This window comes from Paramormyrops kingsleyae, chromosome 1 (assembly GCF_048594095.1).
Source record: "Paramormyrops kingsleyae isolate MSU_618 chromosome 1, PKINGS_0.4, whole genome shotgun sequence".
Lineage (NCBI taxonomy): Eukaryota > Metazoa > Chordata > Actinopteri > Osteoglossiformes > Mormyridae > Paramormyrops > Paramormyrops kingsleyae.
This window is the reverse complement of record NC_132797.1, coordinates 20,683,916-20,711,849: the sequence shown is the minus strand read 5'-3', so window position 1 is coordinate 20,711,849 and position 27,934 is coordinate 20,683,916. Positions and strand designations below refer to the sequence as shown.

The following is a 27,934-nucleotide window of genomic DNA, read 5'->3' as shown; positions in this document are numbered from 1 at the left end:
GACGGACCGTCATTCTGAGTGCCCCCCCTGCCTTGTGGCCTATGCTGCCAGGCTCCACCCCCACTGGATAATCAGGTAAAAGGTTAATGGATGGATGGATTTATAAATCAGACCTCAGAGTCAGCTTTCAGTTCTTAATTCACAAGGGTTCATGTATTTCCAATACAATATGTATGAGCAGCACTGCTTCAAGAACTGTCATGCTCTTTTATTCAATACGCAGGCATTGAAGATATCAATGTCCAAGAAAAAAATCTATAGTCAGATATGCCATATTTTCAGTAAAATGACTGAAGGTTATTAGCTTAACAGTGTGGCATGGTGGCTCCGAAGACAGCACTGCTGCCACACGCCTTGAAGGTCAAGGGTTTGAAACAGGGGTGGATTAACTTATCTAGGTTCCCTAAACTGAGATCGGTATGAACACTCAGTTATTGCTAGTTGTCACGAATGGGGAAGGAATGATGATCCAAATGCAGGTAGGAGTAACCAAGTGGGACTTCACTGAAAGACTGGAACACACATAGATAACAAACAAATTACTAAACAGGGGCAAAAGGAGGGAGGGAATATCCCAAGGGGCATCAAGAAGCCCCTAACACAGAGCATACTAACACTAACTAGTCATGAGTGGGAACCAACACAGAGCACTAACACTAACAAAGGCGTAGATAAAGCACATATATACACTAAACATGAGCAACAGGTGCAGAACATAACAATAACTAAACACTAGGAATGTAATGGGGAACAGGTTAGGATAATTAGGAAGAAGAGGGGAAGACACTGGATTTCTGCTAGCTGGTCAGGACTGAACAGATGGAGACAGATCCTAACACAAGTTAAGAAGCTGTTCTTTTTTTCCCTGAGACAGTAGCCTGGGATAGCCTATACATTATTCTGCCCCTGGTTCAAAGTTATTATGATTGCCGCAAAGAGTTGTGTCCAGAAATTGTGTGTGTGGAGTTCATGCATGTTCTCCCCATCTGCTGTGATGGTTTCCTCCAGTTTATTCTCATGGTACAAAGACTTACGGTCAGGCTGATTGGTGTCTCCAAATTGCCCGTAGCTTATGTGCCTTGTGATGGACTAACGTCCTGTCCATCATCCCAGCTAACTGACCCCCATGACCACGACTAGGGGACCCTGCTGGAAGAAGGATCGATGGCGTCAGTTAAGGAGAGATCTTCAAAGTGCAGAAATCTAGGTAAGCTCCAGTGTCTGTTTAACAGCGAATCACAAAAAGCTAATGAAACTAAACTCACTCAAGGCTGCTCTGTGTAGATCAGTTCAGAGGAAAGCCTCGTCCCGGAAGGTTTCCTGTGGATGCCAGCTTTCATTCCACCAAAGCAAATTAATTTAAAGGAGTACATTGGAGCTTGGGGATACCCTCAGCTAGTTTCAAGGTCTTAATTGGAATATTATTAAAAATTCATCCAAAAAATATGAACAGGCCCCTGCCCTGCAGGAGTGGAGTTACCATCTCTACAACAGATGAAGCATTGGCTCATTAGCATGGCTGAGCTTGTGGGTGGATGGTTCAGTTATCATTACTTCTGGTAACAAAGAATTAGGAGTAAGGACCAAGTTTCTGATTTCCGTAACACTGAGCCTCTCGAACCTTATCAGAATACCTGACTGCAGAAAAAAAGCACAAATAGTGTTGTTTTCACCTCAAGAATGCATTCCTAAATTGTATTGATATAAGAAATGAAACCCCTCATAGATTTCACTGAGGAAATGTACTCTTAAATACTACTTAGAAGAACCTTTAGACATAACTACAAAACAGACTGCAGAAACAAATCATACGAACCTGTTACACAAATATCAAAATTAAGTGAAAAGTTCACAACCGTGGTAACCACGCTTGTGTTGAAACCACAACATAATTTTAAACATTGCATGTCAAAATCACAGTGTACCACTTGTAATATCTGAAGCATATTTCATGCATATCTGATGTGAATTGTCAAATTCTCTGCATTCAATGCATTAGCGCTTCTTGACCATTGGAAGAGTAATTAGAAATAAACAAAAAATGAGAGCCGGTAACATATTCCCAATAACTCACAATGTTATTTGAAGTTTGCAGAGCTTCCCCAATCAGTACATGGAAAGGATCTGAGGTACACAATGATTTGATGGCTGGCCATAAATATGCCACTTAGCACCATGGGGAGCACTCAGCAACACACGGCAACCATAACCATCCTTTCTTCATCATTGGCCTTAAGGGGCGATAACAGGACAAGGCTGGCGGCCCATGATTGCCCCCACCAGGGGGTGAAGCAGTCCTCCTTGGTGAGGCGTAAAGCCCATGCAGAGAAGAACCTTGAGAGAGACGAGAGAAGGAATGGTTCTGCTAATAATGTTAGTGAACTTGCTTTCTTTAGGCAATATTTGAGGATGACTGCCCCCAGGCTTAAACCCCCATATTTGTATTACTTTTTGTTCTGTCTTTTTTCTAATAAACTTACCCAGTTGGGGGTTTTCCGGTATCTCTATCTCCCGAGCCTTTTTGCTCGTAAAAACTCTAAAATCACATTTCTTCACACAAAAGTTTTTGACATTGGTACATGTAAGGAGTTATTCAAGCATTTCTACCCTTGAAGCTTGCAGGACATGGTAAGCATTTCCCAGTCTCAGTAACATGAAGCTTAGCTAGCTGTTCCACAGCGTCTGAATCACATTGTGGTTCCAGAGATTAATCATGGATCTTCTGTTGAATTTCCTGAAAGTTGTAACCATTTTATTTCCACTAACTGCCTTTAACTGGATGTGGGTTATGTTTTATATTCCACCAAATGCAATCAGACAGGTAACATTCTCCTGGCACCCACTAATACCCAGACTCATCCATCAGACTGCTAGACAGAGAAGTGTGATTCATCCCCCCACAGAACATGTTTATACTGCTACAGAGTCCAGTGGCGTCGCGCTTCACACCACTGCATCCGACACTTGGCATTGTGCTTGGTGATGCGAGGCTTGCATGTAGCTGTTTAGCCATGGAAGCCCATTCCATCAAGCTCCCAGCTCACAGTTTTTGTGCTTTTATTGTGCAGTCCTTGAGTCAACAGATAGTTGCCGATTTTTATGTACTATGTGCCTCAGTACTCTGCAACCCCATTATTTTACTTTATGTGGTCTGCCACTATGTGGCTGAGTTTCTGTTGTTCCCAAATGCTTCCCCTTTGCAATAAGGCCAGACCTGGGAGCAACTGAGAAGGATGGCAGCTCCATTACAGAGAGAGGAAGCTCAGCAATGGAGGAAGGGAGGGGAGTAAAGAAGCTGGCCAGCTTCCCTGAGCTTCCCCTCTTCCTGACTACGCCAGCACCTATCCCCAAACTCCCCCCGGCCTGACTACGCCAGCACCTATCCCCAAACTCCCCCCGGCCTGACTACGCCAGCACCTATCCCCAAACTCCCCCCGGCCTGACTACGCCAGCGCCTATCCCCAAACTCCCCCCGGCCTGACTACGCCAGCACCTATCCCCAAACTCCCCCCGGCCTGACTACGCCAGCGCCTATCCCCAAACTCCCCCCGGCCTGACTACGCCAGTGCCTATCCCCAAACTCCCCCTGGCCTGACTACGCCAGTGCCTATCCCCAAACTCCCCCCGGCCTGACTACGCCAGCGCCTATCCCCAAGCTCGCCCTGGCCTGACTACGCCAGTGCCTATCCCCAAGCTCGCCCTGGCCTGACTACGCCAGTGCCTATCCCCAAACTCCCCCCGGCCTGACTACGCCAGCGCCTATCCCCAAACTCCCCCCGGCCTGACTACGCCAGCGCCTATCCCCAAGCTCGCCCTGGCCTGACTACGCCAGTGCCTATCCCCAAGCTCGCCCTGGCCTGACTACGCCAGTGCCTATCCCCAAACTCCCCCCGGCCTGACTACGCCAGCGCCTATCCCCAAACTCCCCCCGGCCTGACTACGCCAGCGCCTATCCCCAAACTCCCCCCGGCCTGACTACGTCAGCACCTATCCCCAAACTCCCCCTGGCCTCACTACGCCAGCACCTATCCCCAAACTCCCCCCGGCCTGACTACGCCAGCACTTATCCCTGGGGCCCCTAATCCTCCTTTTCACTGGATTGTATAACCTTCATTATTTATTAAACACCAGCCTCTCTGGGCTACTTCTTGTGAGGTGTCTGTTGCGTGCATGTGGATGTACTCACACCCCACCACAAAGGCCTTGGAAGCAGTTAGTGGTAGTGTGAATAACAATTCTCTTTTTATTCCAAGAATGCTGAAGTAGGATGCTTCCTTGGGTTTGCAGACTGGTGCAGACCCAAGTCTTTTCCTTTGGGTCTTAAGATCAAGTTTTCTCCTGGCTGTCAGCAACAATAGAAAATCTACATCCCAATTACGCTCATATGACCTTTGAGCAGGGCAGATATTAAGCTTCATTGTCACTACTGTGGGTATCACTGTGAATAGTACAGTAAACATTAGGGATGCATATGGATACATTATTCAGAAACGCACAGATAATTTGTTTCAATCAGATATTTTTTCTACCTGAACTTTTACGATATTAGTTGTAAAAAGTCAACAAAATGTCAATGACTGGCATTTCTATGTTTCTTCAAAATTATTCATTCCAGCGTGGATGGCCTTTGATTTCACTAACTACTCATTTCAGTCACCACAATTTTTTTAAAAAGGAATCGCTATATTCTGCAGCTGATCCACCAAGGTAACAGACGCCGGCCTGAGAGCTGACCTTTCCCGGGTGTCACTCTCGGTGTCATGTCCTGTCCTGCCTGACCCTATAAAAGTAACTAATTAGTGTTGTACAGTAATAATTCATGTTCTCCTAGCAAACTGCACAGTAACATTAATATAAACATAATATCACAAATATCACATCATTAGAATTTAAGATTATCACCAACCAACTGAAGGGTATTTTTCTATATAACTACTATTTCCAATGCAAAACTGAATTTTTGATTTATATATCTTTTCATCAGATAGTTCATAAAACTTAGTGTAGTTAAGGAATAACAATTGTATTGCCAATGAATATTAGATTGGAAACCACAATTTTAATATGATCTTTTATATTAACCACCCCCCCACTTCTAGTCTTCTGTCCAAATACAGACAGAGAGAGAGAGATAATTTTGTTGGTTGAACAAATACAGATACTGCTAATGACATTGCAATGCACCAATAAGTAAATGTTGAATTATTTAAATGATGAAGTGCTGTGGAACTTTGCATTATTGTGCTTCACTTTTTCATTATGTGACATGATTTTCAAGTCAGAACTGTGAGGTTCTGTGTTTTACTTCCATGGGACCTTCATTAACTTTGTGCTGTTTAGTATGCCTTCTGCATATGTCTCCACCATCTGCCTACGGTGTAGGGCCACATTTTGTTTTCACTTCATTTGCCTCACTTAATGTACATCAGTCGAATCATTCATCTTCAAGCCACTTCTCTAGTAGCAGTTCTTGGTGAACCTAGATCAAATCACGAAAACAGGCCCAGGACCGCAAAGGTACCTAAGGGTGCCTATCACCTTCAAATTAATGATGTGTCCCTTCAGCTGTCACAGGACACAAATGCAATTACACAGAGTCAAACAGTAAGGAGAGCTTAGAGACTTCCAATCAATTAACTCCTCATTTTTGTTTTTTGGGCTGGGGAAAATATTAGCCTTGTATGATATTTGGCATATTTTTACTTTTAATATTAACAGATCTTTCACCAAAATAGATAACCAAAGTGAACTAATTATAATTTGATACTTTCATCATTATAAGAAGTAATGTGACACTATAACCTCAATGGTCAAAATGACTCATCACTCTGTGCTCTCAACCGAAGTTCAAAAACAGGTGAAGCCATCTCTGGTGTTGGCTAATTCATTTCAATTTCAAACGCTTGCAGCCCTGGCCCGTCCCAAAGACACTCCCACCTCTGGAAAAACTCTCACTCCCTCATACCGAGTAACATACCTGCTATTCGCTAATGTGAAGTTTGGTGATGGGGAGGGATTTCAAATTAGAGGCAGGGCTCCTTTGAATGCTGAGGAGTCAGCTAAGCCGGGTCTGACATCTCGTCACGGCGCCACCTGGCTGTAAGGATGTCTCGGCTTGTAAGGATGCCTCCGAAGGAGCTATTCTGGGTATTCGCCCCAGGATGGTGCCATGTGGAGATAAACATAACACCCATTACGCTGATGATTCACACTAATCACGGTTCAAAAACTGCTCTCAAAATCATTCTTCCTATGAATTTCATTCCGAAACAAGTGGGAAAAAATCAGCTTGGACTGGTAACTGGGATGGTACTGAAATTCTCATCTGCTCGTCTGAATCTCATTCGAAGGACTTACATTTTTCCCGAATTTCCCCCTGGAATCAATTAAGTTCATCTTAACCCTATTTTTTTCTGGTAACATTTTACTTAAGGCCATGTTTTTTAGTAATTTACAAACACATTCATAATGCATTCATAAAGCATAATAAACATGATACATTTACAATGCAGTACAAAGCATCCTTAATGCTTATAACAACCATTTAAATGCATTAAAATGGTATATATAGTACATTATTGACGAGAGCTTCTTAAGGCAGTCATAATGCATAATACACATGGCTGTAATGTGTTATGCCTTTTGATAAATATTTAGAGCCATGTTTATAATGCTTTATGAATGCATTATTATTTGTTATGAATGAGTTTATAAATTACGCAAAACATGGCCTTAAGTGAAGTGTTTTTCTTGGTTTTCTTGCTGATCGATGTGTCTGTATTCAGTTGGTTTGCAGCCACAAGGAAGTTTTTGGTAGCTACTCACAAATTAGACAACCAAAACTAAATTCTGTTAGATCAGAAAAGAAGTTTAAAAGGCTAAGATAATATGTGCGATAAGTCGTCTTTCATCTATCCCAGAGAAACTACTCCAGTGCAATAATGCAGCACTGTACTGGGTCTTGTCATTAAATAGAGGGTTTTGTGGGTGTCGATGTCAGCGGCCCAGCCAAGATGCAGTAACCAGTGTCAAATCCCTCAGCCAGGTAGCTCTTACAGGTAAGAGTCACGTTACCTGTTTGAAGTCGGATAAAGTCTGTTTACCCTGTTTCCTTGCCACTGAAACTCAGGTAGGGGTTTAAATAGCACAGACAAGTTGGTGTCCCATACGCAGAAGTGTATTAGATATCCATTAGAGTCCATGGCGGAGGGGACAGACAACACAAGTCGCTAACAGATGAGGTACAGCCGAGAAACAGCTGGAAGAGAATATGTGCAGCTGGAAATGTGGCTCCTAATGAGTCTGGGGGACGGACATCAACCATGTCTCCTGGATCACCGCCAAGAGGTAACGCAACTCGCATTTCCGTATCATAAATCTGATCTAGTTATATACATGTGACCACATCTGTTTTTAACAGAATATAGGTGCTAAAACCTGTAACACAATGCTTGCAGAGCTGACATATATAATTTTATTTGCACTTAAACGTTGCTGCACATTATATGAGATAACGTCTGTGTAGAAAATATTTTTATCTGTAAAATTACTGATCATAAAAAGCCAGGCCTTCGGAGATTAGTTAATTTAATGAAATTGTATCATACCTTCGGCTATAAAATTTTATAAATGAGATGAAGTGTACTCTTGGGTGCTGGATTGCCTGTGGCTTAACAATTGTAGAGTTGGGGTGTAAATCACTGGCCCCAAGGTAATTCGATTTGATAATGATCATTCAATAATTCAGTTAATCAATTATTTGATTATTTTGATAACCAAACCTAAATTCGAACCTTTTTTTTTGCACTGCTTTGATTGGCTGCTTTCACCTAGGCTAACTACCTGTAGTAATGCTCGGATGTGGAAATTTGCCGGCGGTGAAACTTGTTGAGCTGGAGTAGTGGAATGACGTTACATCTTTTTTATTCTGTGGAAAATGATCGATCTATGGGCTAGATTTCAAAATTAATTATAAACCTCTTGTAAGTGGTGAATGAACCAATGAAATCCTCCGTCATCCATTACAGAAAATGGATGATCATCCAATGCAGTCATCACAATTATTTTAGCAGTTGTGTCTTTAATTCGGGTTCTGCTAACTTTGAATTCTGATAATGTTTTAATATTGATGAAAAATAAACGTCCATGATTGAACAGATGCCAGTATCTTGATTTTCAATGAATTTCAGCCAATACCGATATATTAACCAATATATTGTCCATCTTTAAGGCTAACATTAATTTTTTATTAGCTAGCTAGTTTGCTACCACTGAGTTATCATTGCTGCTGTAGCTAGCAAAAATAATGACTTTTTTGTGCTACAAAAGAGGGCCAGTTCCCAAAAGCATCATACCGCAAAGATTATCTTAACCAACAGAGGAAGGGCTCTGCACTACAAAACAGGGGCGAGTTTATCAAAAGAGTCTTAGTGCAAAAATCATCAAGTAGTGCTTCCTTTTTGAATATTAATGAGGCTTCCCCTGTATTTTTTTTTGGAAATTTGCGTACTGTAGCGTTCTGCTACTTTGCATATCTTCCTGCATGCGAGCACAAAAGCACACAACCCTGAAGTAGCAGTAATCCCCCCCCCCTCCCAAAAAAAATCGTGCATTGATGCAGTTCAATCACAACCTTAGTAATCCTTTTATCACAATGCATCAATGCATCTCTACAGTCCTACCATAGATCCACAACACGATAGTGGAGGTTAACAGGTTCTGCATTGTACAAGTTCTAGATATATGGTTAGAACTTAGAACATGTCAAATTTGCAGTGTTGTACATTATCAATAGTTCAATCATTGTAATATAGTTGTAATAATATAGTTAAACGCCAGACAGTGTTTGATGTTGCATTAATGATTATTACTTTCATTTTCAAGTAAGACTTTCACAGTCTGCGAGATTTCTCTCTGTTAGCGTGCCTCGAACGTATTTATGATCCTCCTCTCATAGAGACTTCAACATCCCAGTAGAGTCAATTCAGATTTTTGAGAAACATATTTCTCCTTTTCGTTCAACAGGATGGATTTTACATGGTGGCAATGGAGAGCAAGATGATGTTCTACCACCACACTAAGGGAGATGGAGATGCCAGACGATAGTTTCAGCTCAAGCTCTCCATAACCGTTCTGGTATCTTGTCTAACTGAACCCAAACTGTGGCTACTTGAAATGATGGGGCAGATGTTGGAGGATGTCACAGACGGCTTCGGCATGGAAGAACTGGAGTGCAAGATCTGCTTTTGCGTCTACACCCTGGGAAGCCGACGGCCTAAGGTGCTGGACTGCTGTCACCGACTGTGCACCAAATGCTTGACTAAGATACTTGATATGGCAGAGGGACGGTCCATCACCTGCCCCTTCTGCCGCTACCCCACCACCTTGCCGGAGGAAGCTGTGAGAGGCATCCCAGATGACAGCAACCTGGTGGCAGCCCTGACCATTCTGAGACGCGATAGACGGAACCTCAGCCAGAACTCCACTGCTGAGCTCCTCCTCAGCCCCAGGCACCTCGGCTCACAGGTTAACACTCCCATTTCGCACAGCTCCTCCAACTGCCTGGTCATCACTATGATGGAGACTACCCAAGAGCCAGCAAGTCCCCATCGCAATCCACTAACCCCTAACCCAGACTATAGCTCTCCCAGTCCCGAGTCTACAACCACTGTCTACCAACGCAGGTCCACGTTAGACTGGGCTTCCATCATCTGCCAAACCTCAGCCAAGGCACTGGTCTGGCTGTTTGGCCTGTTCTACATCAGCTCCCTTCCTCTAGGTGTCTACCTGCTCATAATGCAGGAGACAATGCTGGGGATCCTTTTGGTCAGCTTAGTGCCTACAAGCCTGGTGATCTTCATGGTTTATGGTCTGTGCCAGGACTTGTGTCAGAGGTTCTGGGACTGCATATCATCCTAACACCATACAATAAATATGTGCATGACAGCGTGACAATGAGAAACTACTGACTGTGGTCATTGTATCATGTTGGAGTTGATAATAACATCATGATTATCATATTTGGAATTATGGACTTGGTGACCAGTGGAGGATAATCACCAAGGGCGTTGCTTTGGTTTGAACACTGGGGGCTTGAGGTCTCCACCCATTTAGAGGGAGACATTATTATTGGGGGCTTTGTATCAGCCGGTTTTGATTATTGCGGGAGTTAGAACCCCCCTGTAAAGATAGGGAGGCTGTCCCTTTGATCTGAAAGTTGCTGGTTCAAACCCCCAAGCTGACGTTTGACCATAGGGCCCCAGTGAAAGTCCCTTAACCCAGAACTGCTGCAAGATCAGGTTGACTTTGCCTTCCCATTAGTAGCTTGCTTTGGATAGAAAAATATATAAAACATAATTCCCAGTTCAAGATGACCATACAAAATAAAAGATTTATGATTATATTAAAACCCATTAGAAATTTTATTTTTTGCGCTTCGATTAAGAAAAAAATTGCCAAAATATTTAAAGACCTCGTAATTTTACTTCCCCCTTTTGTATAAATAAATTTCCCAAACCACGGGAAAAAATGTCCTGTCATACATTCATAATGAAATGCTGAATATATGTATATACCATTTGGTCTGATCCCACAGGAGAGCCACTGTAGCACAAATTGCTGAAAAAGTTAATGCTGTTTATGATAGAAAGGTGCCAGAACACACAGTGCATCACAGCTTGCTGTATATGGAGCTGCATAGCTGCAGACCGGTCAGAGGGCCCATGCTGACCCCTGTCCACCGCCAAAAGCGCCTACAATGCAATACACCTATACTGGCCATGTAAGGGTCAGAACTGGACCTTGGAATAATGGAAGCGATGGCACCAGGATCCACTATGGGAAGAAGGCAAGCTGACGGAGGCTGTCTGATGCTCTGGACAATGTTTTGCTGGGAAACCTTGGCTCCAGGCATTCATGTGGGTGCTATTTTGACACGTACCACCTACCTTGCAGACCAAGCATACCCCAGTATATTCCCCAGTGGCAGTGGTGTTTTTAAACAGGTTAATGCTCCCTGCCACACTGAAAAAACTGTTCTAGAATGGATTGAGGGACACGAAAAAGAGTTCAAAGTGTTGACTTGGTCTCCAAATTCCCCAGATCTCAGTCCGATGGAGCATCTGTGGGATGTGCTGGACAATAAGTCCCATCCATGCCGCCCCCACCTCACAACTTCCAGGACTTAAAGGATCTGCTGCTAACGACTTGGTGCCAGAAACCACAGGACACCTTCTGAGGTCTTGAGGAGTCCATGCCTCAGTGGGTCAGAGCTGTTTTGGCGGCACGAGGGGGACCTACATAGTATTAGGCAGGTAGTTTTAAAGTTATGGCTGATTGGTGTATATGTTCGATGCTATAACTACTTATAACACAAAATATACTGCTGAACTGTTATGTCTATTTGTGACTGTGTGTTACTGTGTATTTTATTACGCTGGGCCAATGTCTAATCTATCAATGGACAAAAAAATATAAATGAATAAACATTTCATATTAAACATAAGTATATATATATATATATATATATATATATATATAATTATGTTAATGCTATATTTATAGGAAAATAATAATAACACATTAAATATGGATATAGCTACCTTGTGTGTGTGTGTGTGTGTGTGTGTGTGTGTGTGGTCCAGGTATACATTACATCGTGGGGACCGAATGTCCCCATAATGTGATTAAAACCTATTATTTTGACATTGTGGGGACCATTTTTTTCAGCCCCCACAAGGGGAGATTCAATTTTATAAAAGTCCTTCACTGCAATCAAAAAACTAAAAATGCCAAAAGTCTTGTTTTTTGTTTGGTTACTTATGGTTAAGGTTAGAGCTGGGTGGGGGTTAGGGTTGGGATTAGGGTTTTGTCCATTTCACTAATGAGAAATCAGGGACAACTGATGACTATAAAGCACTAAATACTAAAACATGTTAGTATTTCCTGGATACTAATTAATCCACAGAATAACTACAATAGAGACATTGTAGAAATATTTATGCTCAGTTCTTGTTTGTGCGACTTATCTTGTTGGGACCCACTTTCATAATTATAAAATAATCTATAGTGTCGCAGAATTGAGGTGGTGTATAAAATCTGCTGGGGAGTCCTTCCTCCAGCTGCTGCAGGTGGCTGCTTTTCGAACCCCTGGCCGCACATCCATCTCCTGCAGCACGTAGGACAGCACAAGTGATTTGTGTGGGAGCAGCAGGGATGAGAACTAGAGGAGCAGGTGCCAGATGGATTTTGATTTCAGGCAGCTGGCAACTGAGTATAAAACAGCACTGGACACAGTTAAAAAGCAGAGAAAATCAAATAAGAGAAAAATGTGTCTCTTGTGAGGTTTCATTAGAAATATAAGACTGTCTATACACTTCAATAACATACACGTTCAATAATGTATGCTTTCAATACCTTAAACAATGCTCTTGGCACACTTTGTATAAATGTGTCATGGGAAATAGGGCATTCTTTGAAATTATTTGTGATGAATCGATCATTTGCTGTTCTAAAATTGTACCAGAAGAAAATAAAATGTATCATTCTACGGAATGGCTCGCTAATCAGCCACACATCTATGAGGCAGATATTTACAGTGGCAATTTTATGCCATGAATTTTATTCGTAGAACAGCAAGTTTTGATTTGACACGCTCCTGAGATATTTACTTTCCCATTCCAGGAAGCTAATGCTTGGTAAAAGTGTGGAATAACAATTAGTAAATGAAATAGTAAGCAGAGAAGTCTGTTTCAGGTTACACTGTGTAGAGCCATGAATGTTTAAAACAGCTGAGACCATGCCAGATAAGTAAGGTCCTATAGAAGAACCTGGTCAGGGACTGACTTTTACCTGGAAACCTTTAGGATTTCACGTACTATTTACGTTTAGTGTCAATACTGTAGACATTTTTGTAATTTGATCTCACATTAAATATTGTATTGTAGTACAACGTTTAGCATTCCTAAATACAAATATGTCTAAAAGCAATCGGTTATACACTACCAAAACAGCAAGATACTGAACGCAAAATCAGTATTATACAAGGAAATATCACAAGTCTTCACTCCATTAATTTTACAATGGGCTTCCATGTCCCTTTTTCTGATGCACAGACTTACAAAGATTGATCTGGAAAAGCAGAAACTGACAATAATATGAGATTTAGGAACCAAAAGATACAGATTCAAATATGAGTTGAGCTTTCTGGTGATTAATGTATACATTTTGAATTTTTTATTTCTATATCATGTGGTATATATGGATAATATGCTTAAGTTTGTGCCGTCGGTGTCACACCCCGATCGTCCGCTCCTCTCGTGTGCCACGCCCCCTCGTTAACCCCATGTAAACACGGGGAATCCACATGGGGTTAATGAGGGGGCGTGGCACATGAGAGGAGCGGACGATCGGGGTGTGACACTCAGTATAATTTAGAATATAGTTTTAATAGCAAATCACATTGCAGTGCAGTCTTGAAAATATCATATACACAGTAAGGTTATGTAACTCCAAGTATCACATGGGCCAGATGGATGCCCCCTGGTGGACATCATTCAGCACTTTTCAGCAGCATCCTGATTTGGGGTTTTATTTCAAACTGTTTGTTTGTTTGTTTACAGTACTGTTTGATAGTGACTGATAATCACTGCCCTAGCCCTACAAATAAGTATCACTGCAGTTTTATCCCAGAAATCTGCCATTACCCTGACCTTGGTTTTAGAATAAAACTCAGCAGGTTTTTCCATGATTGGTCCACACTTCTTTTAATGATATTATACGCAGTCAGGTTTTAAATTATTATTTCACATAAGTGAAATGTTAAGTAGTCATGGAATTACCTTTACCTTCCTGTGTTACCATTATGATATACAGTACTGTGCGGAAGTCTTAGGCAGCCAAAAGAAAATGATGTTTAAATGATCTTTATGTTGCTGTAAAACTATGATAGTATGCCTGTCAAAGTGTGTCAGCTTAGCCATTTGAAAACCTCTCCTAATGTCACTCCAGCATTTGTAGCAACCATCCAATACATCCATGTATTTTTTGACTTGGCCACTAGCACTGATTATAGCTAATCAATATCTCATTGACTTTTTTAACTAATTAAATTAATTGAGTGAGCTGGTGGTGAAATTTACCAAATACATGGAATGGCTGAGGTGCCCCTGAGGAGAGGTTTGGAACCTGAAGCAGTGATCATCTCGCTATCCAGCAAGACATCAGGAACATTTTGGAGAACAGAAGAAAGCCTTACTAGTTTTTATTGTGCTATTCCTAATTTGCATATGTTCTAATGCTTAAATGGCGTTTTTGTTCTTACTACCCAGCCAAACAGCTTTAAACGTTTCTTTTGACAGCCTCAGACTTCTGCATAGTTCTGTATATATAGGATGCCCTCTGCTAGCTATGTGGTATCTGCTCAGACCTTGCTTAACAAGACAAGTGACAAATCGGTGTTCAATCCCAGCTAGTAATGTTCATATTTTTGTGTGAATCCTCCATGCCCGTATCCCCGAAAACAGAAAAATGGTCTTCAGAAAAAAAAAAAAAAAATCATCATGTTTCCTTTCCCCATGATATATTATGCATTTATAGCCATTTCCAATCAGTCTAATGTATTCTTCTGTACAGACAACATGCTATGTTGAGGTCAGCAGAGAATATGGGTTCAAATGGACACAAAAAACAACCATCACACTTTGAATGCTGCATGTGAAATTGTGCCTAGTGTTTCAGTAAAACTATAGATCTTCTAAAGAAAGAAAGACGAGAAATACCACAGAAAAAAAAAAAATTCTGCACCCAGAAAATTACAATCATGTTTACATTGACATTCAGCAATTACTACACCTCAGGAACCAAAAACTGTCAAGGAAGTGAAAGCACTCTGCAACTTCCTATTACACTCCAGTGCCAGGTACTGACTGACTGTTCTATAATTTATTTCATTTACTTTTATAATGCTGCTGCCAGTTCTATCCTCTAAGCCTTCTTTTGTTCTGTTGATGCCCGTCTAGGCTTTGTAGGACAGAAGAGAATTTCTTACACTCCAGGATTTTCTTTAATTTTTCAAAATTATGTGGAGGGCAGGCCTAGATAGCTTAGCTGTCAATCTAGCTTCCGGGAAAAATATATTTAAGACTGTGAGGTACAGCTCAGTTAAATCCTTCCATTACATTTGGTGCCATTTCAGGTTTTTTCCAGTAGATGCTGATATGGTCCCAAATACTGTATCTGTATCCTTAAATGATATCATAATTAATAAATTTATTTCTTGAGAATTTATGAGTGTGTATGAGGTTATTCGTTTGTTTTAGTGAAATTGTAAAGCTAAAAATAAGACATCAACTCATCATGCTTCAACCCAGTTGAAAAGGAACTTGGGTTTTATGTAAATATACATATTCTTTCAGCTTCGCCTGACTTACGCGGCACCATAGATCAATACTTCCCTTAAAAGTGATGATGGACATAGACATCAACTCATTTGAGCTGTATTGGTTTTTGGAAGCAGGTCCAGAAAGTACAAATCCAGACCAAGGTTTTGTTTCAACCATCCAGTTGAGTCACAGTCACAGTGCTCAACTGGTTGGTTGAACCAAAACCTTGGTCAGGATTCGTACTTTCTGGACCTGAACTATCCAACTCTGGATTTGATTATATGGCTTGTACTCATCGTGTTGGTGGTACCAATTTGGGACCTGAATTTTCCACCTCATCTGGGTTGTGGGTTTGAACCTTATCTGCCACAGATTATATATTTCCTCCATTACATTGGCTTCCTCCTGTGGCTCAAACACATGTGATTTAGTCTCATTTCTGAATGGACTGGCACCAGTGCCAGGTTTCCTCATACCCTTTGCTGGCTGGGATGGGCTTCAGTACCTTCCATTTGTTTTCAGTATGTGCTTGAACTGTGCTGGTACTCACCAGTACACAGTACCAGCACCTCTTTGTTTTTCTTTTCAGAGTACCAGCACCTGTCGTATCTGTTGACATGAATAACAAAGGGAGTACTGTCACCTGCTACTGGATAACAAGGGGAGTACCGACACCTGGTGCTGAATAACAAGGGCAGTACCGGCACCTTGTGCTGAATAACAAGGGGAGAACCGACATCCGGTACTGAATAACAAGGGGAGTACAGACACCCGGTGCTGAATAACAAGGGGAGAATTGACACCCGGTGCTGAATAACAAGGGGAGTACCTGCACCTCGTGCTGAATAACAAGGGGAGAACTGACACCCGGTGCTGAATAACAAGGGGAGTACCTGCACCTCGTGCTGAATAACAAGGGGAGAACTGACACCCGGTGCTGAATAACAAGGGGAGTACCTGCACCTCGTGCTGAATAACAAGGGGAGAACTGACACCCGGTACTGAATAACAAGGGGAGTACCAGCACATGTTTTTCACCACTTAAAGCACTGCTTTAAAGTGAATAGGCATCTCAAAGATGGATAAAAAAATAATTGTGACGCTATATCGATACTGTTACCAATGTACCATTAAGGTATGAGGTTACAGTTGTAAGCATTAAGCCATCATGCTGCCCATGCTCAAAATAGTTAAATAAATAACTTAAATGGCTATAAACAGACACATCTAATCTAATAAGCAAACCATCACATGGAAACTTGCCAGAAGGCTCTCAGTGACACCCACTGAACCCAAGAGGAAATAAAAGAGAACACACAGGAGAAGAAGTTTGTTTTATTTCTGTATTTACGTGCTTCTGTAGCAAGATATGAATCTTTCAATGTGGACTGAAGAAAGAAAAATGCAACCATTAACTGATTTTAGGTTCCAGACATACCACGGACATTTACTTGATAATATGTATAAGGAAAAGTATGACATTTAAAATATTATTTAATCAATAAACCACAGGTAACATTTAAAAAAAATCTATTTGTATTATGCTTTAAAAGCATTGTTGCTATATGTTCCTCATATGATCTTTTGATTTTATATCAAGAAATACATTTCACATTTTGTTTTGTTTTCTCTTTCTGTTTCTGTAGTGGGTAGTATTCCTAGAAGCACAAAAGGAATCATTAATTTTATATAATTAATTTGAAGAATAATCATTTATAATTGGGGGATTTATTACTGATCACTTGTGGTTAACCATGATCTGCTTGATGGTCTGCCTTTTACTTTGTGACTAACCATTATCCATTATAATTCGGCCGTACGTTTTAGGGAGTGCTTTTTGGGCTTAAATCACAGAGGTGTGTGAAGAGTCACTGCAGCCTTTCTTCCTGCTTTTATTTATTCCTTATCCTATTCTTATTCTATTTCAAGGGCATTGTTATTGCTATTTTGAGGTCACGTGCACCCTGTAATAACAGGAAAAGCAATAAGTAAGCCAAAAGCTTTTTATTTACATTTTAATTGTTGGATTAAACTACACAGACATCAAGACCGCATAATTCACTAGCGCAAAGCCACTACATTTCCCATAGTGCACCAAATGTGGCGTGGACGCTGAGTTCCATTTTCCTCTTTAGGTCAAATGGGGTCTCCGATCGTCTTTGTATCTGTCAACAAGGTCACTTGTATCTGTAAACGCGTGTCGAACCTGCAGTTCCCGATACAGGCGGACACCATAGATTATAAACTAAATTAGTTATTTTTTCCATTGAGAAACTCTGTGCAGAGTTCTAATGCTTTGCAGAACTATTTTTTATGTTATTATCATACATTTCGCTTTTGTCGCTTGGCAGAACAAGTATGGAGACGAACGAGAGAAACGAAAAACGGTGGTTATGCGTGAGGTACGCCCCCTGTAGGCCTAAAGCGAAAGTAAAGAAATGATGGTCATGCATAAGGTACGCCCCCTGTAGGCGTAAAACGAAAGTAAAGAAATAATGGTCATGCATGAGGTACGCCCCCTGCAGGAGGTACCACGCTGACGTCCGGAGGAAGCCGAACAGTGAGGTAAAGGGTGCAGCTCCTTACCCCGGCGACCAGAGGGCTCCGTGTCTGTGAATCATTTAATCAAGGTTCCATAGACAGATCCTGCTTTTTTTTAACACTTATTTAAGTGAATGCGTCTCACTTTTTCTCTTAATATTTATGTGACTGCGTTTCACCCTGAGCTCCAGATGGCCCGCCTTTGAGGAGATGGACATGATCGCCGTGAGGCTCGGGACGCGTCAGGGTCTCCCCGCCGCACTTCGCGGTACGTCGTGCCCGAAACGCTGTGTCACCGCGGCCGCTGACTCTCCGCAGCCCGAAGACCTTGGCAGACACATCAGCCGCAGGGCTTCTCGGCCAGATCCCTCCGGTCCTGCCCCTACGTCTGGCTCATACTTACGGCGGGGAAGAGCGGGAGCACTCGCCGGCTTGGGCTACGGAACTTTCTGTGTGCGACGCTGGTGCAGAAACGAGCTTTACACGGGGATCGGAGCCCCACTGTCGCTTCTGAAGCGCACAGTTTTAATTGCCCGAGGTAGGAGAAGCCTTTTGAAGCATCTTATAGACTCTGTTACAAAGCTGGTTGCGAAAATCCATCAAAGGCAGCCAGATGGTGACGCCATCACATCCAATACATGAATGCAGTGAGTCTGATTTATGTACTGTCCAAAGTTTAAGTCTTGGGTAAAATGGGAGTATCTGTTTCTTATGCACTTCCTGGTTTCAGTATATTGTACATCACCAAGCCCTGTTTCTGGACCTGCAATTGCGCCGGTGATCCGGTTCCCATGGAAAACCGAAACTGATCTGGGGTCGGTCATCAGTGGAACAGTCTTTGAAGGCATATGCTATTATGGATATTATCTGATAATTCGTGTACTATACGAAATCCGTTTTGCTTTATGTAGCAGTAAGTTTGAAAATATAACCCCAGGTCTTTAAGCGATTATTCTTCAGTTCGTACCAGCGTTTTACTGCTGCTTTTGAAATATTGCCTATGAATATGCAAACATCCTTCAGTCCTTGATCGATAAGTGTAGTTTCTTAGACCGCCTACTTCACCTCAGATAATTTTGGTTTGATTGTCAATGAAATATACACTCCAGCTGTTTCAGTTCACACTTCTACGAATAATATCTCTTCGTACTGTTTATAAGTCGCCAAGTCATTTTAGTAAACATAAATCGAGTTGTTACTGTGAATATAAGGCGTCAATAATGTTAAATATATGTTAAATGTTACGTTATGTATAAAGTATGTCGGTATTATTGTAGTGTAAACCACATTGTTTACAGTGAAAATATCGGTGACCTTTTCGAACTGTAGAATATCACATGTGTTTGTGTACACACACACACACACACACACACACACACACACACACACACACACACTACATACACAGGGAAAATCTTAAGTAGGCTTACTTGTGACTAATCCCAGGTATTCCAATATACAGTACTGTGTAAAAGTCTTAGGCAGTCAAAGAAAATGCTGCTGTCGTTTTCATGTTGGTGTAAAACTGCAGTATTATGTCTGTCAAAGTGTGTCAGCTTAGCCATTTCAAATGCTTAGCCAATAATCACTTTTAAAATTGTTTTTGAGCAATTATAATATAATTACGTCTTGTTTTCAGTGTTTCTCAATATGAGTGTACATATGTGGTATTACATATATCATCACGATAGATCTATTAACCAAAAACAAAACTCAAAGAAAAAAGATTGTTACTGTTAGTCTGGCATCTCTGTCAGTCACCCATGTAATGTGAATTCACAAAACACTCTAGTTAAAAGCTGCAGACTGTACACATCCTAGTAAGCAGGATTTCCAGTCTTCCTGAAACCAGGGACTAGCAAATAAAGATATAAAAGAGCTTTAAAGTGTGTAACTGGCACTGCATCTTAACATACACTGCAGCTTATCAGTATAAACAATTTCCTTATGGAAATGGATATACATAGGCTTCTCCAGTACTGTAGTTCACTGAGTAATCAAGCTCATCTAGAAAATCTAGCTGCTTCCTATGGCCTGGATATTACAGGTTTGTGACTGATCTGTGTCGCCAGTGGTGTAAGAATCCCACTTGTGAAGTCTCAGCAGCACAGTTTCAGTGAAATAATTCATGTGAAACAGTGTAGATATACACAAGAGGCAGCTCAAAATTAGATAAGGACAGGTCTGTATTTGGCCTGGGCAGTATACCAAATTTCTACAGTATATCAATTTATTTTCAAAATGGGATATAGGATAGCACAATACTGTTTATGTAGATATACTTTTTTTGTGGTTAAAATTATGGCTTTGTTAAAGATATTTAATGGAGACCAATAGTATTCTGTCCTGGTTGCTAACTTCACGAGAGCTTCAGTCGTGATGTTGTACAGAATCCCAGAATACATGGCTAAAATAAAGGTTAAAAGGTTAAGGTTTCAGGCAGAAGTTAGACGGGGGGAAAAGCATGGAATCATTGTCGCTTGGTTCAGTTTCACTTTAAAACATTGCCAAACGGCTCTTTAGATTTAGTTTTTTTTTGTTCACTATGCTCTGAGAGCAGCCTCATAAACTGAGAAAAAGAGTTTGTTGGTGGACATAGTGGAGTGAAATGTTGCGTCTCTATAGAACATTGATTTATATACCATGTTTGTCCGTTCTGCCTAAAAATATGGAGATATGGTATTTGGTCCATGTCGCCCAGCCTACTCTGCACCCCCCTTCATTCACCATAAGACTGAGTATAAAGGGTGACCTCCTGGGGTGTGACGAGCCTGAGGCGGGTATAAGGCAGGACAGGATGCTGGCCTGGCATATTGACCAGCTTCCCAACAAATGCTAATTCATTAACATCCTTATCACCTTTGGTGTCAGATGAAAGCCTAATTTTCTCCCTGACTTCCCCCTTCATCATTATCATTTGCTGACTGTGTCCTTATTCAAATCAACCAGGAACACTGGAGCATCTTCAGTAGTGGCCTGTCATCAGAGCAGGCCATGAGCACTTCCTGCTCCTTGGGGGGGGGTGGGGGGGTGTCATGTGTGGGATGCCAATGAGCAGTCCTTCATGTTTAACCTGGCAGTGTGCTGAAGCTGACCTTGTCTACCTGTCCTCTTCATTACAGAATTGAGTACCTCAATCAGAACCTTGCAGTCTGAAACGGCCAAGTCGGAGAACAGGAAGTTCTTCTTTGACACCCACGCTGTGGTTCGTCTGCTGGAAAACAATGGTTAGCCACACAATGACTTCTACAACATTTTATGTGTAATCCCTCTGAGGGGTGTACTATGAAGTGAATTTAATGGCTTAGTGTGGTTTCTTGAGACTTCCAAGTTTTGGGTACTACAAACGCACTTTTAAAATGGGGTATTTGCCATGGTAAATGAGCTGCCTAACCTGTTCCGAGCAGGTTTAAGTGCAGGCTTTCAGTTTAAAACAGACATAAATCCTGCCCTTTCATCAAATTAATGTGGCCTGTGTACAGGGGCGGATTAAGGGTGCATTCACACTAGGCGATCCGGACTAGTGTGATCGCTCCATACTGTACCTGGGCCTGCTTGGGCAAAATTCAGTTGGACTAGAGCACGGTACGCATCTCGTGTGATTGCTATCCGCGCCCAAGCACGAAACACAGACATGACGTCAATGGTGCGACTGGTACATGGTGTGCCCATGTACACTATACATGAACTGGGCCCGGAAGGAACGGATTGGGTAGGCTGTACAGGTTGGGTAGCGACAAACATTGTGGCCAAGGGATCGCTTTGGTTTATGGGAGAGGTGTAGTGTTTGCTGGAAGTTTGAGTCGTGCTCAAGCGCGGTACAAGGCAGTGTGAGTACACCCTAAATGTGACAGCGGTGCTGAAAATGAAGTTTGCAGAGAAAGTTGAATATTAACCTTTTTTTTTGGCAATCAGTAGGTGACTCGTAGTTTGCTTCATAAGTTGCTGTCACCAAAACCAGCCCTTGAATGTCAACACACACAGATTCTGATTAAGAAATCTCAAGTCAACTTACCAATTTGATAACCACCATTGTAGTGCCATTTACTACTGGTTGTGACAATCAGTGTTAGTTAAACCGATTCGCATTAACTCCAGGATTGTGAAGCTTGCTTTATAGTACAACCCACTGGTCTGTAATAAGTTACTGGAGAATAGTTTGTAAATGAAACACAATCCAAAGTGTTGATTTTAGAAAGTAAGACTTTGACAGCTTTTTTTTTTTTATCATACCGATACTTTTTCAGGGTTCAACTCGCAGCAGGCAGAGGTCGTCGTGAGCGCCTTAATGAGAACCACAAATTCCAACATGGACGTCATCTATAAGGACATGGTGACCAAAGTTCAGCAGGTATGTTGGGCTGTTTCCTTGCTGTTAAACAGGTCTGCATGTGTTTCATACCTCGGGCCCTTTAGTGACGTGATTTATGTGGCAATTCTTCCTTTGTTTGTGTTCTATTTACCGTATGAAATGTATTGTGTATATTAAATTATGCAATAATGAAGTATATTCTGATGCACATAGAGCATTGTATACTGTACTGTAGTTACTATAATGCGTTTTTGTTCCAACTCCATAAAACAAATTCCTTGGACTTGTAAATGTCCTTAGCAGATAAAGTTCTGATTCCGATGAATTTTTGGTTTGTTGGTCATACAGCACATACATTTTTATGCAAACGGTACAATAATTTTAAGTGCTGTGTAACTATTATCTGAAAATAACCACGACTAATCAAATATATAAAACGCTTGAAACCAAGAGGTGTCATGCACAGGTTGATTTACTGAATGTGAGCATGCAGGTTTTCTGTTGGCCTGGTGTAGGAAATCATGCTTCAGACAGTGATGTCCCACATTGCCGCTGTAAAGAAAGACATGGTAATACTGGAGAGGAGTGAGTTCTCCACCCTGCTGACTGAGAACGAGGTGAGACGAGTGCATTGCATGTGCAGGAATTGGAGTTGGAGGAATGGCGTTATAGATGTCTGATCTGTAAACACTGAAAGACATTCTGCTATAGGATATTACGTGTTAAATATATATATATTTATTATAGAAAGTCAAGATTGAGGTCCTTCAGTTGAAAGTGCAGTTGAATGTGAGTATGAAACTATTCATCCTGTAATGTACTAGTCCTTTTGGCAAAAGTTTGAAATTCATAAATCACTAAATCAAAATAAACAAAGAAACTTTGTGTTCTGTTTTAGGATGTGATGAACAAAGTGCGTTCAGATACTATTTTGGAGATGAACCTGGAAAAAAGCAGAGTGAAGGAAATGGTAAAGTCCATTGTGTGGGGGCTGGTGTCTGTGGGTATGTTGTATAGCTTCTAGTTTTCTGTTGTTTCCATATGTAGTGGTTATCACATTCATCTCTCACACGAAAGGTCCTCGGTTCGAAACTGAGTGGAAACATGGCGGTCTTTCGCTTTAGGGGGCAGCGTATGGCTCAGTGGGCTAAGCCTGTTATTATTATTTGTTTGCACGTGTGAGGTTATATATTTCCACATTTTAACAAACCAGCCAGAAAGTGCTGTTGTTTTGTGAGAATTACAATTGTGTATAAATTATTTAAATAACACATGTACATGTAGATATGCAGATGCCGGCTTGACCGACATCTCATTCCGAAACCAGGGGTATTAATATGAAGACGGAATGCACTATAACATGCCCTGTGCTTCCAGGGATAGGCTCCATCGCCCCCCCCCCCCCCCCCCCCCCCCCCTCTTATAATGACCCTGTTCAGAATAATCAGATGAATGGGCTATATATAGCATGATTTTCTTAGAGATTAAAATGTTCTTTATGTAGCAGCTGATGTGTTAATCAATGCAGATATATCAATCAGTGGGTGAGAATCTTACTAGGGGAGTGGACAAATTCTAATTGATCAAAGTCTGAGAACATTGTAGCAATGTACAATGTCATAATTAAAAAATACACAATACTGAACAAAAGCTTCACACAGACAAACCACTTCAATAAAGAATAGCAATAATGGACAGACTTGAGTCATTATCAAGGTTTTTTGTTTATTGATTTCACAATTGTTTTATTGTTTCTAATTCTGTAAACTTTGATTGCAGAGAACAGAAAATGAAAGAAAAGTGCTGGCAGCACGAACACAAATGATGGAGATGGTATGTATGAATGACCAGCAGATACATCGTGCTGTCCACCTCTTCTTGAGGTCATGAGGTCTTGCTGATAAATTGATTGTGTTTATCATAACCTTTGTCACCTTTGTCCTCCACCTTCTTTCAAATTGGCCGTGTTATAAATCCCTCAGCTTTGATGGGGACATGTTCCCCTTGTGCGTCCTGTAAATATTAAGTCATGATTTGATTCCAAAAGTTCCATCAATCCATATGTACATCCGCTCCTGTATTTTATCACAGGTTCTTGGAATAACAAAAAAATGATGTAGGACTAGTCAACTCATTGTCTCCCTCTTGTGGATAATTAAGTGTACACTACTGTGCAAAAGCCTTTGGCTGCCATTGAAAATAATGTATATTGATATAAAACCATAATTTTATGTCTGTCAGAGTATCAGCTGAGCCATTTTGAAACCTCTCCTAAAGTCACCCCATTATTTGCAGAAACCTTCTAATATATCCGTGTTTTGGCTGATCTCACACACTAGCATACCGTGTCTAGTCAGGAAGTTAACTAACTTAGCTGGTGGTGAGATTTAATGAAAACATGGAATGGCTGAGGTGCCCCTGAGGAGAGGTTTGGGAACTGAAACAGTGTTCATCTAGCCATCCAACAGGACATGAGTAATTTTTAGGAGAGAGCTTAAGACATTCTTATACTTTTTATTGTATTATTTTTTTCTGAGCAAATACACACTTACTGCCCAGATAAACAGCTTTCAAAGTAAATTTCTTTTGTACAGTATGTCATTTTATTTGCAGTTAATCTGTTTTCTTGCTTTTTAAATATATGTCTTCTAAAATGATGTTGTGACCATTGATTTTCAAGTCCTGTCCAAAACTACATGTTTATTTTGATGATTTCTATGTTCTTGTACTATAATAAACCCTAAAACCTAGTAGGGGATAGCTGGTTGGATGATGAATGCATTTAACTGCAAATAGATTGGATTGCTACAGTAAATATTAGGTGCAATAAGCAAATAGCCCAAGTTTCCCTTTGACGGAGGTTTGTTATGGAGTCTTCATTAAGAATCCTGTTCTTGCCCCTAGAATTCAGAGCAGGATCGTCAGATAACCCAGACCAACATGAAGATAGACACTGAAGTGGCAGGACTGAAAACCTTGTTGGAGTCTCACAAGCTCGACACTGTAAAGTACCTTGCAGGTAAACATCTGTCAATCACTGCAGTTTGTCAATGGAATAATTTTGTTATCCTGTTTAAAGCGTTTGGAATATTTAATGCTGTGGTTTAAATATTAAATTAAGCTAAAACTAATAATCTTTTTTAGTAATCAATATTTCTAGTAATTTGGTTTTGAGACTCTTTTGCTCCTGCGATATTTGAAGAGCAAATTACCAAAACTCACTCATGTGATAGTCGTCATGTAATTCGGCGAAGAACTTTCATTAAATATTCAAAACTCGCAAGTCCACAGAAATTTTCTCTAAAACATCCCTTGGACTGGTCCATTACCCTGCAGTTGTAGCTCAAGATTTACACTATTATTCGGAACACGTGTCACAATAGAACGTGAAACTTGAGTGAGTTTTGAATCTGCTCTTCAATTAGCCAGGCTAACTAACTTGGTGAACTCCAGATAATTCCAGGATAATGAAATAGTTCTGAAAGATTTATATTTAAGGAAGCAGGAGTTAAAAATAAAAATTTTTTTTTAGTGATTAGTGCTTCTGTTTGTTTTCCTTGCAGGATCGGTTTTCACGTGTCTCACGGTAGTTCTGGGATTTTACCGAATATGGATGTGACAGTCAGGCAGACTGCAGCCTTCATGTTTCTGGTTCCTCATTACTGTAGTTAGCGCTTAAGTTTTTAGTTATCTCAGGTACAAAGTGCTGAATGGGAGAGGTCGTCCACAGTTAGGGGTTTCATATCTGACATGAGCGTCATAAACAAGGGGTTAACTGGGTCGAGGTTCAAACCATTTTGGGCTTTTCTAATAAATGTATCTATTTATTTTAAATTATGGACCACTCATTGAATAATTGCCATGTCTACCGATTGATATATAACAGGCTGTTTATCATTTTTATTTAACATTTGCTACCTTGTAACGTTTTTCCAAGAATTTGTAATTGTGCCTTAAGCAGTCCATTTGAAGTATCCCCATAAAAAATGCAACCTTTTCTCTTTAACTTTGACCACCCAGACTATTACTCTTCTGGCTTCAATTTTAAAGGCCCATCCTGGCCAACATGGGGTGGAACATTCAGCAGAATGCATGTCGTTCACTTGAGATGACTGTCAGCAAGGTCAAGGCAATCCATTGTCTCAGCTGACAATCCACTAAGAAGCTTGTGGGAGAAACACTGGTGGCCTTTGATCTTGGTGAGATGTAAACCATGCCAAGCAAAACATACCATGATAGTAGCGTTTTCTCACATTATACAGGAAATGCAGCATATAGCTAGCTAGAAATCAATGCAAAATAATCACATTTATAATCGTATTTCATATTTTGTATATGGTTTAGTTTAGATTTAATTTATGCAAATTTTCAAGTAGCCTTAATTTGGAATAAATATAAGATTTAAAATTGACTGGTTACTTCTCAACTGTTGTCATCCTGGAATTTTTGTATCTGTTCATTCTGATTTGATGTCACCTGCATTATGGACAACTGCACTATTACAATGCAGACATTATATATGAAATTCTTTAATTAGCTGTACATTACTTTATATAGTCGGTTTATTTTTCCAACATGTACTATTCATACCTGTGTTATTCAGTGTAAAACTTTTTTTCCCCTTTTAAAAATTAATTTGAAATGAGTTTAAAATATCCATCCATCCATTTTCTATAAACGGTTGTCCTGTGCAGGGATGTGGGGGTCTGGAGCCTATCTTGCAACCAATGGGCACAAGGCAGGGAAGAACCCAGAACTGGGGGCCAACCCATTTCAGGGCGTACACACACCAATGAGTTTGAAATACGATGTATGCAATGTTCACCATTTAAATCAGTCAGCATACTTATATACATGTGAAATCAATGAGCAGTTTTGGCCAGCTTGGTGGGTGGCAGTTTCAATCTGCATCTTTAGGGGCAGTGTGTGGCTCAGTGGGCTAAGCTTGTGTTCTTCTAATCACAAGGTTCAAACCCAGCCTCAGCATGTCTGCAGGTCCTTGAGCAAGGTGCTTAACCCCCAGCTCCCTGCGTGCCCCATCAGGTGGCTGCCCTTTGCAGACAGCTTACTCAAAAAAAAAAAAAAAATGAAAAGAGCAAGTTGAGGTCGCCGTAAAGACAATTTCCCCCCGGGGATCAATAAAGTATCAATTATTATTACTTTATTCTGTCCAGTAATTACCCAGGCAAGAAGTTTTAATATGATTACATTTTAATATGTCTGGCTTCCAAACATCTAACTTGGGTTATTCATGGCCCTCTAAACTTCTGTCTGGATCTATAGTTTATATAATTTATCATTTAAATAATATTTTATTAATAAAAGTATTAATCAAAATAAGAACAGAATTTTTGATAAAAAATATGCTGGGTGACATAAATCTGTGAAAATGTATTTATACTGAGTGGTGAGGCTCACTTCTACCAGCCCGTGAAGAACGCAAAGAACGCCAGAGTGCGGTTTTCTCCAGTGCCACTGCATACTGCAAGGTAACTGTATGACTGTGTCAGCCTCACTCTCAGTTGTGCTGAACAACTTGGGTGCACACTTTACATTTTATTTATTTAGCACTTTCATCCAAAGCAAAATACATTTTTTGGAGAAAGCCGAGTCAACAATTCCTGGAGTAATTGGGAGTTAAGGACCCAATAGTGGAATCACTTTCTAGGATTTGAACCAGTAACCATCTAAACAGATGTAT

At 40.8% G+C, this 27,934-nt stretch overlaps 2 protein-coding genes and 1 long non-coding RNA gene across 14 annotated transcripts; 2 read left to right on the top strand and 1 right to left on the bottom strand.

Annotated features, from left to right (window-relative positions):
* Positions 1–255: 255 nt before the first annotated feature.
* Positions 256–2,185, bottom strand: LOC111857343 (uncharacterized). Its single transcript, XR_002841339.2, has 4 exons — positions 2,075–2,185; positions 1,266–1,320; positions 1,035–1,149; positions 256–512 (listed from the first exon to the last, which is right to left on the bottom strand). It is a non-coding gene; the product is annotated as an uncharacterized lncRNA (long non-coding RNA).
* A 6,989-nt stretch (positions 2,186–9,174) lies between these two features.
* On the top strand, positions 9,175–9,918 carry LOC111841600 (E3 ubiquitin-protein ligase RNF182-like). Its single transcript, XM_023807458.1, has one exon. It carries the CDS (start codon positions 9,175–9,177, stop codon positions 9,916–9,918), a length of 744 nt encoding a protein of 247 aa, XP_023663226.1.
* Positions 9,919–17,533: 7,615 nt separating this feature from the next.
* Positions 17,534–26,659, top strand: mcur1 (mitochondrial calcium uniporter regulator 1). 12 transcript variants are annotated; one of them, XM_023807506.2, is made up of 10 exons: positions 17,536–17,945; positions 18,113–18,189; positions 21,044–21,148; positions 22,169–22,272; positions 22,749–22,850; positions 22,981–23,022; positions 23,132–23,203; positions 24,013–24,066; positions 25,138–25,252; positions 25,797–26,659. In XM_023807506.2, the coding sequence occupies exons 2-10, from the start codon at positions 18,132–18,134 to the stop codon at positions 25,850–25,852; spliced, it is 708 nt and encodes a 235-aa protein (XP_023663274.1). In that variant the 5' UTR covers positions 17,536–17,945; positions 18,113–18,131; the 3' UTR covers positions 25,853–26,659. The 12 variants fall into 12 exon arrangements, with proteins under 12 accessions (XP_023663270.1, XP_023663274.1, XP_023663267.1 ...); XM_023807499.2 differs by having other exon boundaries at positions 18,113–18,459; XM_023807507.2 differs by having other exon boundaries at positions 18,107–18,189.
* The last annotated feature ends 1,275 nt before the right edge of the window (positions 26,660–27,934 follow it).